The sequence below is a fragment of the Meriones unguiculatus genome, chromosome 15, assembly GCF_030254825.1.
Source record: "Meriones unguiculatus strain TT.TT164.6M chromosome 15, Bangor_MerUng_6.1, whole genome shotgun sequence".
In the NCBI taxonomy this organism is placed as follows: Eukaryota; Metazoa; Chordata; class Mammalia; order Rodentia; family Muridae; genus Meriones; species Meriones unguiculatus.
This window is the reverse complement of record NC_083362.1, coordinates 7,307,944-7,320,976: the sequence shown is the minus strand read 5'-3', so window position 1 is coordinate 7,320,976 and position 13,033 is coordinate 7,307,944. Positions and strand designations below refer to the sequence as shown.

At 44.6% G+C, this 13,033-nt stretch overlaps 1 protein-coding gene across 3 annotated transcripts in view; it reads left to right on the top strand.

Annotated features, from left to right (window-relative positions):
• The window catches only part of Ccz1 (CCZ1 homolog, vacuolar protein trafficking and biogenesis associated), a 26,760-nt gene extending 13,727 nt beyond the window's left edge, over positions 1-13,033 (top strand). For 2 of the 3 annotated variants that reach the window (XM_060368108.1, XM_021651767.2), the window contains 7 exons: positions 1,062-1,123; positions 1,408-1,519; positions 7,541-7,574; positions 8,208-8,325; positions 9,521-9,679; positions 10,043-10,215; positions 12,704-13,033. In XM_060368108.1, the coding sequence (XP_060224091.1) occupies positions 1,062-1,123; positions 1,408-1,519; positions 7,541-7,574; positions 8,208-8,325; positions 9,521-9,679; positions 10,043-10,215; positions 12,704-12,759 (714 nt within the window). In that variant the 3' untranslated portion in view covers positions 12,760-13,033. The remainder of the gene's footprint in view (positions 1-1,061; positions 1,124-1,407; positions 1,520-7,540; positions 7,575-8,207; positions 8,326-9,520; positions 9,680-10,042; positions 10,216-12,703) is intronic. The other variant, XM_021651768.2, reaches the window with a different exon arrangement.

Sequence of the window (13,033 nt, the reverse complement as noted above, 5' to 3'; positions counted from 1 at the left end):
GTAATTACAAATCTTTGAGGAAATTTGGGGTCATGGCTGAAGGTAAATACTTTGACCCCAGACGAGCCTGGTGCTGACATCTGCCATCACTGACCAGGAGCATGTGTTGGTGCGCTTCTGTGATTTTGAGTTCTCTCATGTCGGAAATGGGAAGACAGTCTCCACAGGGTGGTGTGAAAACACATTCAGAACCTTATGCCACAAGGAACTTTCAGGTTTCTTGTTTGTTTGTTTGTTTGTTTTGTAAAAGAACTGAATTTGTTTGTGGAATTTAGGCTTAGATATGACAATCCTGGTTAAAAGTAGTTCTTAGCCAGGCGTGGTGCACACCTGTAATCCCAGCACTTGGAAGGCAGAGGCAGGCTGATCACTGTGTATAGATGAGGCCAGCCTGGTCTACAAAGTAAGTACAGGACAGCCAAGGCTACACAGAGAGACCCTGTCTTGAACTCCCCCCCCCGCAAAAAAACAAACCAAACAAATAGAAAGTAGTCAGTTCTTTGTGTACTTTTATAGTATTTTTATCATATTTCAAAATTTTTATACATCCACCACCACTGCTTGTTTTTCCTCTTCCCCCAGGACTCCCACCGCTTCCTCCTGACTTCCTGTCACACACCATTTTTCCGTTATTGGATTATACAGATACCGTTCTTCCATCTTCCAGCTCTTAACATTTTTACCCTCTCTTCCTCGATATCCTCTGAGCCTCTGATGGGGTGGTGGAAGGCTGATGCGGGGGACCCATTTTGACTGAGTACTCAGTCACTATTCCCAGCACTTTGACCAGTTAGTTTTCAAGTCCCTGAATTAACCACTATTTACTGCAAAAAACCTTCTCTGGCCAAGGCAGAGAGTAAACAGTTCTACAGACCTACACATAAAATTTAAGAATGCAGTCTTTGTTTGTTTATTTAATTTGTTTGCTGGGTGGAGAGGAATACTGGAAATCAGTGTAGCGGAATGTATTGAGACCAACTAGCAGGTAGGAATGCTGTTTGTCAAACTGTGAAAGTTAAAAAAAGAAAAGTAATTGTTCTCAACATTCATTGTGTTTGCAGTTGGCAGGAAGAGATTCCCCAATAAGGGCAGAAATGCCAGGCAATCTCCAACACTATGGAAGGTAGGACTTTTGTTGTTTGGTTTATAGTATTGGGTTTTATTATTTCTTCTAGTAAAGATAAAATCATGAGCATTGAATTGTCCTATCAGCAACAATCGAGAACAGAAATTCTGTTGTTTCTAGTGACATAAAACTATTTCTTCATTGTATTCTGATTTAGTGCTTACCAAATGGAATCTAGCATCAACAAAACATTGACATCCATTGACTAGGAATGTGTTCTGTGTATGTTATGTTTACAGTTTACCTCATTGAGTTGAGTCATCTCTGTGTTTACTTTCAAGATTTCTTACTGGACCCTTGAACCTTAATGATCCAGAAGCAAAGTGCAGATTCCCCAAAATTTTTGTAAATACAGATGACACTTATGAAGAGCTCCATTTAATTGTTTATAAGGTAATGATCGTTTTCCCTCCAGTGTTACAGATGAATACTAAAGTGTACCTGCCTTGCATGTGTAGACTGGCACCGGGGTAAACCTCTTAAATGCTTTTGGAAAAGGTGTTGCAGGCTCTAATTTCTGTAAAACTCAGAATGGGTGCTCTTCTGCAGTAGGAAGTTCGTTTTCAATCCTTTTAGGTAATTTTGCTACTAGTGAAAGAATTGCTGGCCAGGGTGGGATATTCAAGTAGCCAATATCCCGAATGCCCACAGACCCACGGCAGAGAGAGGGGCTACCACCGAGGGCAGAGGCCTCCCAGCTGTGTGCGGCCATGCTTCCATGAACTCTGCTGTTGCTCTGAATGCTAAAGTTTCAGACTATCTGTTTCACCATACTTTCTTGTAGGAACAGGTATGTGTGTTAGGTTAAGTTTTCTTTTCATTTTGGAATGAGGCTTAACTGTTTGCCCAATCTGACCTTTAACTCCTGTGCTCAAGAAGTCTTTACTTCTGCCTCTTAGTAGCTGGGATTTCAGGAGTATGCTACCATGCCTGGGTAGTACTCGTTTCTCTCTCTCTCTCTCTCTCTCTCTCTCTCTCTCTATCTATCTATCTATCTATATATATATTCCTCCATCTCATCTCCCTCTCCCCCTCTCTCTAAGGCAGTTGTGGTACAAGAAAGAAAAGCGACCACAAGTCTATCTTCTGTCCTAAGTGAAACTACAGATAAACAAAGGCTTAGATAAGTTCAGGAAAGCAGGAAGGAAAGGATGTCACAGTTTGAGGGAGTCCTGTCAGAGTCTGGACAGTGGAAAGATGAAAAGCAGTGCCTAAGGGAGACCTGAGAGTAGAGAGGCTCCAGCCCAGGCCGACCACCTGGTCTTCAGAGCACATAGACCCCCTCCCCACCCCCAACCCACATATGCGCACAGCATGTGTATCTATAAATCTGTAAATAAAATAAAAGTAAATCTGCGTGGATTAGAGAAGTTGTGTGATTAAGGTGAAGCATATGACATGAAAGGGTCTAAGTAGCCCAGTATAAGGGTTCCTGCCTATAACCAGAACATTCAAGAGGCTGAGGGCGGGACTCATAAATTTGAGGTCAGCTTTGCATTTAGAATGGAAGTGCTCCTTACCAAAACAAAACACAAAAACCCACTATATTATAGTAATCTCATTTTTAATTGAAGGTGCGACTTAAATTTTTGTATTGTGCTTTGGTGTGGGGATGCATGCCTTTGATTCCAGCACTGGGGAGGCAGAATCAGGTAAATCTAGGCCATCCTGGTCTACCTAATGAATTCCAAGTCAATCAGAGCTACACAGTAAGACTCTGTCTCAAAAAACTTATTGTGATAAAATATACACTATTAGGTTAACCCTATCTCTTTCAAGAACTCTTACCTTTATATAATAACTTTCCATTCCTTCACCTTGAAAACACATGGTTTTTTGTTTTGTTTTGATTTTTGAGAAAGGGTTTCTCTGTGTAGCCCTGGCTGTCCTGGAAATCACTGTAGACCAGGCTGGCCTCAAACTCATGAAGATCCACCTGCCTCTGCCTCCTGAGTGCTGGGATTAAAGGCTTGAGTCACCATCGCCAGCTGAAAATACAGTTTTTAAAAGATTTTTATGTGTGTGTGCACATGTGCATGTGCTCAAGCACACAAGGGTTCTTGCAGAGGCCATAGCAGGGCATCAGAATCCCTGAAGCTGGAGTTAGAGGTAGTTGTAGGCCACTACAGGGTTCTGGAAGCTGAATTCCAGTCCTCTGCAAGAGCAGCTAATGCTGTTACTTGCTGAACCATCTCTCCAGTCCCACTGAAAATACAGGTGAATTTATTACAAGGGAGAAGGTAAGTTGGCCCATCCTGGGTAAAGTGACAGGCGGTACAATTATGGAAGGAGAGGACTCAGGCTGTAGCTCAGGACTGAGTGTTTGTCTAGCACACACAAAAGCAGGGCTCCTATTGCTGTCATAAAACACCATCCCAAAAGCAAATTATTTTGATTTACAGTTCTACATCACACAGCCTATCTAGGGAAGTCAGGGTAGGAGCTGACACTGAGGCTATGGAGGGGTGCTGCGTGCTGGCTTATTCCTTGTGACTTGCTCAGCCTGCTTTCTCAGGTGACACCACCCACAATGGCCTGGGCCCTCCCCCACCAGTTACCAATTAAGAAAATGCCCTACAGACTTGTCCACAGGTCATGGAAGTATTTTCTTTCTCCTTCCTTCCTCCCTCCCCTCCTTTCTTCCTTTCTTCCTTCCTTCTTTTTCTGAGACAGGGTTTCTCTGTGTAGCCCTGGCTGTTCTGGACTCACTCTGTAGACCATGCTGGCCTCGAACTCACAGAGATCCACCTGCCTTTGCCATCCTGAGTGCTGGGATCACAGGTGTGTGCCACCACACCCGGCTTGGAGGTATTTTCCTAATTCTTGTTCCCTCTTCTCAAATAACTCTAGCTTGTGTCAAGTTGACATAAAACTAGCCAGCACACACCTGGGTTCCATCTCTAGTCTACTTAAACACAACCCATACCACACTACCTAAAATTATGGAACATAAGATTAGAAAAGAAGAGGATTAATTCCAGAGTTCACCATTAATCAGGGAGAGGAGAATGGTAAGGGAATTATATGAGAACGTGCTTCATTCAGAGGGACTCGGGTTTCCAGATTGGAAACCCTTAATGTGTGCTCCAGTAAGAAAGATCCTCACCTGTGCCCAACACTGAACAATCTCAGAAATATGAGGAGAATGTCCTTACAGGTTTTCATGTGTAAAAGACTCCTTTCCGGCTGCAGGTGCTCTGCGACAGTGGGAAAAAGGCTTCCAGAGTTCTGAGAGGAGAACTCGGGGTGTCGCTCAGTTGTAAAGCACTTGGCTATGTGTGAAGCCCTGGTTTCAAATGCCCAGTGTCTCCCCAACCCCCCCACTCCATAGCCTGAAGTTCTGAGAGATGGTTTTTTGGTGTAGGCGTTGATGTTGTTGTTGATGATGATATTGATAATGTTTTGGTTTTTGGTGTTAGATAGCAAACCCAGGGCCTCGTGCATGGGAGACAAACTCTGCCACTGAGCAGCATCCCAGCCCTAGTGTAGATTCCTTTGTTAAAGCAAACTGTCAATCACAGACAAGCTGCACCCCTGCATCACTCCAATATAGCGCCTTGCTGTGTGGCAGCGGCCTGAGGAGGGTGGACCAAGAGCACACATGGGAATCCACATCAGAGGGTCTGACCCAGAGCAACAGCGAGGCATACTTCACAGCAGCAGGTGGAGTAGGCAAAGTCCATTGTCTGTCAGGCTGAATCCTTGAGTACTCAGGGACAAGGGCTCTGAACTCTCACTGAGCCTGGCGTGGTATTCTTGCTGGATTTCCGCTTCTAGACTCAGGCCGGTACAGTTCCAGGTGTGGTGTTGGCATCGTGTTATGTGGAGTCCTTCTCTTTTAAAAGCTCTTTTGAGCTGTCATTCACCCACTTAAGGTGGTCATGGGTCAGTTCAGGGACCTTTAGTCACAAAGTTCAGGAGCCCCCAGGACTATCTTCACTTTGGATACCAGCTGCTTTCTTGAGGTGTCTCCAAGATCACCTTTAAGGTCAGTAGTTCACAGGAACATGGAACTCAGAAAAGCCTTTATGCTCATAGGTACAGCTTGTTACAGAGAGTGAGGAGAGATGCCAGTCAGTCTAGGGCTGGAGAGTGATTTGAGAGTGCTTGCTGCATGGGAGTGAGGACCTGAATTCAGATCTCAGCACCAACATGACAAGCCAGGCATGGTCTGATAGGCACCCGTATCTCCAACTCTGGGGAATGTAGTGGGGGAGTTCCCACAGGAGAGGGCTGCTGGGGCTTGCCAGCTGCCAGTTTAGTTGAAAAGCTACAGCAAAACCCCATGAGCTCCACCTTTAAGAAAAGCCCCTGTCTCAAAGGAATAAGGCAAGATGATCCAAGCCTTCCTCTGGTCTCCATGCACATTCACACACTCCAGTGCTCACATGAGCACACACACACATGCACATACATACATATCACACACATCCAAGAAGAGGTATGTGCAGCAGGGTCTGGAAGTCACCAGACTGGCACTCTTCAGACAGCAGAGCTCCGGGTTCTGCACTGATGAGGGAATGTATATACAGTGATGGCCTTTAGGGAAGTTGTCTGACCACCATGCCCACATTTTGATGAGGAACTGGCCGTGGAGACTCAGCTGGCCTTCATTTGGTTGACCTTCCTGCCCAGTCCTGCATGTTGTCAAGCTGATGCTGAAGGACTGAAGGATAGCCCTCACTTTGTCCGGTGTGGGTGTGAGGGTAATGCCATCATGGAGAGGTTTGGGAAGTGCTCTCTCCTGCCTTTGGAAGACTTCTTCAAATGTTTGCTAGAGTTCCTAGGAGAGCTCCGCACATGGTTGTTTATGTGTGAGGGTAGTTTTTTCATTTTAATTTTTTGAGACAGGGTTTCTCTGTGTAGCCTTAGCTGTCCTGGACTCACCTTGTAGACCAGACATCCACCTGCCTCTGTTTCCTGAATGCTGGGATTAGTGTGAGTCACTATACCTGCTTCTGCGTGAGTTTTTGAATTTTGCGTTTCTTATTGTTGGTCTGTCTTGTTTTTCTATTTCTTCTTGAGGTAATTTCCATCCATAGTGTGTGTCTTTCTTGAGAACATATGAATTCCATTAAGTTAATTGGTTTGTTGGCATACAGATTTTCAGAGTACTTGTGTGTTTTCATTCCTTTTCCTGTAGGGTCGGTAGTGATGTATCCCTTTGATTATTGATTCTGGTAATGAATCTTCTCTGCCATTTTTTTATTCTAGTGTGTGAAGAGGTTTTCCAGTCTTGTTTTAGCTTTTCCCAAGAGCCAGTGTGTGCTTCATATGTTGTCTCTCTTCCTTGCTGGAGTTGTCTCTGCTCTGATTATTAGTATCCCTTCCTTCTGTTTGTTTCACGTTCAGTTTGCTCCTTTTTCCAGTATCTTCAGATGTGAACTTAGGTTATCAATTTTAGTTTTCTTCATACTATTCATCTGTAGTTACAAAGACTATCACTATTCACATGAGAGCTTTTGTAACACTGTTACTGTGTGGGTCTGTGCACATGAGTGAGCACAGCCTTCAGAGGCTAGAACTGCTAGATTCTCCTGGAGCTGGAGTTTTGTGAACTTCCCCACTTGGGTGCTGGGGACTAAGCTCAGGTCCTCTGCAAGGGCAGTGCATGCTTGTCTACTGAGCCATCCCTTCAGATCCTGTTTGGTTTCTATTTGAGACATGGACTTATGGAGCTCAGACTGACCTGATTTCCTGACCCTCCTGCTTCTATCTCTCGAGTACTGGTATTACAAGTGTGTACTACCATGCTTGGCAATTTTAGTTTTATTCATGGTCTTGGTTACTGTTACTTGCTAATGTCATAACTGCAATTATTTGCTAGAATAAAAGGAGGCAAGTTTGTAGTAACATGTGGTCTCTTTAAAAAAAATTTTAATGGAAATTGTCATGTACACAGAGAGACTAGAACAATGAATTCCCAGGCATGCAATAAAGCTGAATTAAGAAGATGTTTTTGTTTGGGTTTTTGAGACAGGATTTCTCTGTGTAGCCCTGGCTGTCCTTGAACCCCACTCTGTAGCCACACTAGTCTCAAACTCAGATCTGCCTGCCTCTGCCTTTAGAGTGCTGGGATTAAATGTGTGCACCACCACGCCCAGTTTAAGATGCCAGTTTGTCCCTTCTCCTGTTTTGTTTTGAGAGCATTTTAAACTGTGCCACTTCATTAGTAAACACTCTGTGCCCCTGACTGGTGAGGTTCTGCATTGTAGCATAAGCACCTTGGCACTGTCGAACCAAGCAAGCTTGTTAGCCACTGTGCCACCTGCCTCCACATTGCTCCCGGTGACAGAGCAGTGTCTTCTTACAGTTGGTTGGTTTGTTGAAATGAGGCCAAGCTCACCACATTTGCTTACAGCACTTCCTCCTCCTCTTTGTATCAGTCGTAATCTCTGGTTTGTCTCCCCACAGGCCATGAGCGCAGCTGTGTGCTTTATGATTGATGGTAGGTGCTCTCACGGGTCTGCCTGCAGCCTGATGGGGTCAGCTCTCTGCAGCTTGCTGGGCCCTGTCCTTAAATGATCTATATGTTGTCACCAGCCATGGAGAGACTGTTTTAATCACTGCTCCCCATTTGGAACCTCTGCCACTGGCAGTGAGCCCTGTTAACGATTCAAGTCCTCCTCACTGATCAGCAGTAGGAGTGATGCCTTTCCTGATGACTGTGGTGGGTGGCAGTGGCACCTGCCCTCTAAGGACTCAGGATGAAAGGAGGTATGTTTGAGATTAGTCAGACAGCCATGACTCCTGAGTGCTGAGTTGTTATATAAATACTTGACCTTTTCAGGCATTTCTGGGGCAGGCAGCCAGTTTGCCTTGACTTAAGGTATGTGCAGCCTCTGCTCATAGTGGAAGGCTCACCTTTAATGCTAGCTATAACCAGCTCTAACTTTTCTCTTTCTATTCAGTTTGGGAGGGAAGGGGCTTCTGATGGTTTTGCTCCCTAATTATCTTGATCTCATTTAGTTGATGGGTAAATACTCACTGGAACACTGCCAAGAATTGAACAGTAGAATGAGTGGGAGCTGTTGGGCACAAAGCACTGCAGTGCTGAGTGCTGTTTCTTAAACTCCGCCAGCCTCCACACAGCTGACGCTGGATTTTTGCCGAAGATTGGACAGCATCGTTGGGCCCCAGCTTACGGTGCTGGCATCGGACATCTGTGAGCAGTTCAATATCAACAAGAGAATCTCTGGGTTTGTACTCTGCTTCATTTTTAGTCTCGTACCCTAACTGCTTATGGTCAAGTCACAGTGTTTTTCCCTGACGAGTGTGGACAGTGTTAGCCCTGCAGCGGTTCTCAGAACCTAAAAGCACTGACCTGCTGCCCGCTCCTATCTGTGATGTCCCCTAGGAAAGGAAAAGGTAGGTCCCAATTGGAATGTTCACTTTACTTCAGTGGAAGAGGTAGATGCTGCTTGACATCGCTTTCATTGAGGAGAGTGGGAAGCTTTTCTTACACAGGGAGCTGCAGTTGCGTGGCTAGGTGCTTTACATGGAACACACATTCATCCCAGCACTGGAAATAAATGAAAAGTTATTCTCCTAAATCGGGGTCAGCAGTCTTTCTGCAGCCGAACAGGTAGTAAGTCAGACTTCACAGACAATATACTTTTATTTAGAAAATCACATAGCAGGAAAGAAAAAAAAATAGGTTTTCAAGACAAGGTCTTTCTGTGTATCCCTGGCCATAGACCAGGCTGCCCTTGATTCCTGAGATGTACCTTGCTCTGCCTCCCAGGTGTGGGATTAAAGGTATGTGCCAGCTACGGAAAACATTGTTGGTTAAGAGGTAGATGGCAAGGCCAGCCTGTTCTACAGACTGAGTTCCAGGATAGCCAGGGCTACACAGAGAAACCCTATCTCAAAAATAGGATAAAATAAAAAAGAAGTAAATTTCAACTCTCTGGAAAATTCTATCATATCACATATTATTATTATCGGATGAAGCATTGGTTACAGTTAACAATGAGATTCTTGATTTGAATGCCCAGACATTGAAAATACAAGGCTTTGTACAGTCGTTCAATCACATTTATTCATTGTGTGTGTCTAGGTCAGAGGACTATTTGCAGGAGTCAGTTCTCTCATGTCATCATGTGGGTCCTGGGTTCCAAGTCAGGTCTTCAGGCTTGGTGGCAAGCGCCTTTCCCTCTGAGTCACCATGCCAGCCCTGCTTTACTTTTTGAATTTTGTGTTCATGAGACTCTCCTGTGTTTTGTTTCTTCAGGTTTTTTGTTTTTGTTTGTTTGTGTTTGTTTGTTTGTTTTGAGACAAGGTCCCGTGTATCAAAGCTGTCCTTCTACACTTTTAAAGTTTTCCCACTGTGGCTGCACTGTTTGGATAATTATTCTTTCAGATTGTTACTCTCTCAATGTCATGTTTGCACAGGTCTGAGAAGGAACCCCAGTTTAAGTTTATCTACTTCAATCATATGAATTTAGCCGAGAAAAGTACAATCCACATGAGGAAAACGCCCAGTGTGTCACTCACATCCGTCCACCCAGATCTAATGAAGATTCTAGGTGACATCAACAGTGACTTTACCAGGTAATTCTAGCAAGTTCTCAAAGTAGGTGTTGTCTTTCTGAGAATAGATTTAAAGGAATTGTATTTGTTTTTTATTTTATTTATTTACACAGCATTCACTCTATAGCCTAGGGGATACCTAAACTCAGGCTCCCCCCTGTCTCAGCATTCCTAGGGCTGGGATTATAGACATAGGCTGGCATGCCAGCTAATTAATTTCCTTTAAACCAAGTGACCCAGAGCCCTCAAGAAGGGGCCCAGGCTTGACCACCTGTGGGAACTGTTTCCACAACACACAGAGTTGCCTTTCATTCACCTGACTCCTTGACGGTTTACAACGACAACTTAGCCAGTTCTTATTTTCAATTCTTTTCCTCCTCACAGTCTAGGCATGTCCATAAAACTTCCCATTCTGAAACTTCCTTACAGAGCAGATGAAGATGAAGAGATCATCGTGAAAGCCATGAGTGATTACTGGGTTGTTGGGAAGAAGTCTGACCAGCGGGAGCTGTACGTGATTCTCAATCAGAAGAACGCAAACCTGATTGAAGTCAACGGTAAGGGGGGCTTGGTGTTTCGGTAGAATTGTAATGCCACTGATGTTTCTTTCCCCTGAGTTAAGGAACACTCTAGAACCTGCAAATGATGGTGCACACCTGTAATTCCAGCTGAGGTAGGAGGATCAGGCATCCAAGGTCATCCTCAGCAACATAGTGAGTTTGAAGTCAGCCAGGGATACATGAGACCTTGTCTTGGAAAAAGTAAACAGGGCCTGTGAAATGGCATAGTGGGAACAGTAACATGCTGCCAAGCCTGATGACATGAGTTTGAGCCCTGAGACACATGAGTTGTCCTTATACCATGTGCCATGGCACATGCATGTATACCTCTCTCACACATGTGTATATACAAGTAAATATGAAGTTCTTTTAAAAAGGAAAAAAATTGAGGAGCTGGAGCAGTGATTCGGGAGTTAAGACCCAGGTTGGTTCCACACAATGGCTTCCAACCATCAGTAACTTCATTTCCACAGGATTTGACACCTTCCTCTGACCTCTGAAGGCACCAGACACACATATGGTACACATGTATGCTGGCAAAACACATTCACATAAAATAAAAATGAATATTAAAAATAAATAAATAGGGACTGGAGAGCTGTCTCCAGAGGTTTAGAACCTCTGCTACTCTTTTTTGAGACAGGGTTTCTCTGTGCAGCGGTGGCTGTCCTGGAACTCACTCTGTTGACCAGGCTGGCCTCAAACTCACAGTGATCTGCCTGCCTCTGCCTCCCGAGTGCTGGGATTTCATGCTGGGATTTCAGGCGTGCGCCACCGTGACCAGCATAAGCATCTGCTACTCTCGCAGAGCACTCAAGTTTGGTTTCTAGCATGCACATGAGGCAGCTCACAACTGCCCCTGCAAGCAAAAGCAAACAAAAACTCCTGGTCTTTGATCGCAGCTTTTCAAGAGGCTCATGCAGGAGGAGCCGACATTCAAAATCTGCCTGGCAATTTATGGAGTCTCTATCTCAAAGAAGTGGGGAAAAATAGGAAGGGGGTCAGGGATCACATTAGGGACGTAGCCCATTGCTCAGAGCACCTACCTAGTACGTGTGAAGACCTGAATTCAGTCTCTAGTACTTCTTAAAGGAGGAGGGAAACTACAAAACCCAGAGCATGACTGCTAAGATTCTAAGCAGACGCTTCCATTTTATGTATTTTGGGTTTTAGTTTTTTTATTTTATTTTATGTGTATGGGTGTTTTACCTGCATATGTGTCTGTGCCCTGCTGTGTGTCTAGCCTGGAAGAAGGAACTGCACTTATAGACAGTTGGTTCCCTATGTGTGCTGACAACCCAGTCAGGTCCTCGTAAGAATAGCAAGTGCTACTGACTGCTGAGCCGGGTCTCCAGTTACCCATTTAATGCTTTTATTTCTCCTGTGGCATGGGAAACTTAACAGCACCTAAAAGAAAATTGTTTTCTAAATCAACAAACAATCCATAGCTGTACACAGTACAAAAATCTGTGATGAGTACAAGCCTGTCTGTTCAGGCTGCCCCTTTCACGTGGCATTTCTGACTGTCACCATCTGCACACGAGCAGAAGAGTGCAGACCTTCCTTACCTGCCTTCCCATCAAAGTGGGCTTGGTCTGGCTTCCTGGGCAGTGTGCTCCTTCGGCTGCCTTGTGGGTCTTAGTGATGTTGTCCTAGAGAAAGGGTGGTGTTGTCTCCCTGGGTGGGCCTCTCCGCTGCTCACTGTAGAGTGGTGCTGACAGCAGGGGCGTAAAGGTGAGGGATGTGTCCATATTGTAAAGGGAATAGAGCGGCTTATGTGGGGGGTTTTGTTTTGTTTTTTGAGACCGTCTTCCGTCTGGCTGGCCTGGAAGTTGCTATGTAGACCAGCCGACCTTGAACCAGCAGGCATTCTCCTGCCATTTTCCTAAGGTGATTCACTGTGCCCAGTGTTAAGACATTTTACACCCTCATTTGCATTGCAGTGTTTGTGTGCATGAAAAGCATCAGTTAGTGCATGCCTGAAATAAGATTCTGAATTTAGGGGAGGGTTGTGTCGCTTAATGTGACAGCATTTGCCTCGCATACTCATGGCCCTGGGCTCGATTCTTGACACCACAGAAATGAAAATAAAGTAGGAATTTAGTAGAATCTTTGTAAAGCACCTGCTTTACCTCTCAAGATGATGGTAGAGTTGTGCATCCCACCAGCTTCCTGAGAGCGCCACATTTCTATGCTCTGACCCATGAGTCTCTCAGGCGCGCCTCAAGCCGCTTCTTTCAGACCCAAACAAAAGGTATTCTAACGTGCTGGGAGTTTGTTACTAAACATTTCTTCAACTGCCGTCTCTGGTGGGTAATTTGTTTGTTATTGTTGCTTACACTTCTGGGATTAAAAGTCAAAATTAATGCAGATGTTTACTTATTTCCTAACTTCGTTTCCAAAGAACTGGAGGTTCTGGTCGTACCATTCAGCCTTTAAGACAAGAAGCTGTGTGCCCTGATACTGTTCTCTGTCCTTTTTGCAGAAGAGGTGAAAAAACTCTGCGCCACGCAGTTCAATAACATCTTCTTCTTGGACTGACTGGCTCACCAAAATGTCTCTAAAACCTCAACAAACCTTGTTTACCATTACAACTTACTGGTCAAGACAGTGGCTGGATAGAGACTACAGTAGCAATACCTGCTTTGAAAAATCAAATTTCTACGTGACTGACGATTCCCTGAGGTTTTTAGATGGCAAATATTTATGCGGAAGTGATTGAAGGTAATCAGCTGAACACCATTCCATTCTTCTGACATTATGTGGGTATTTTACTGGAAAATACGACTAATAAATTGTTAAAGTTTTTTTAAAA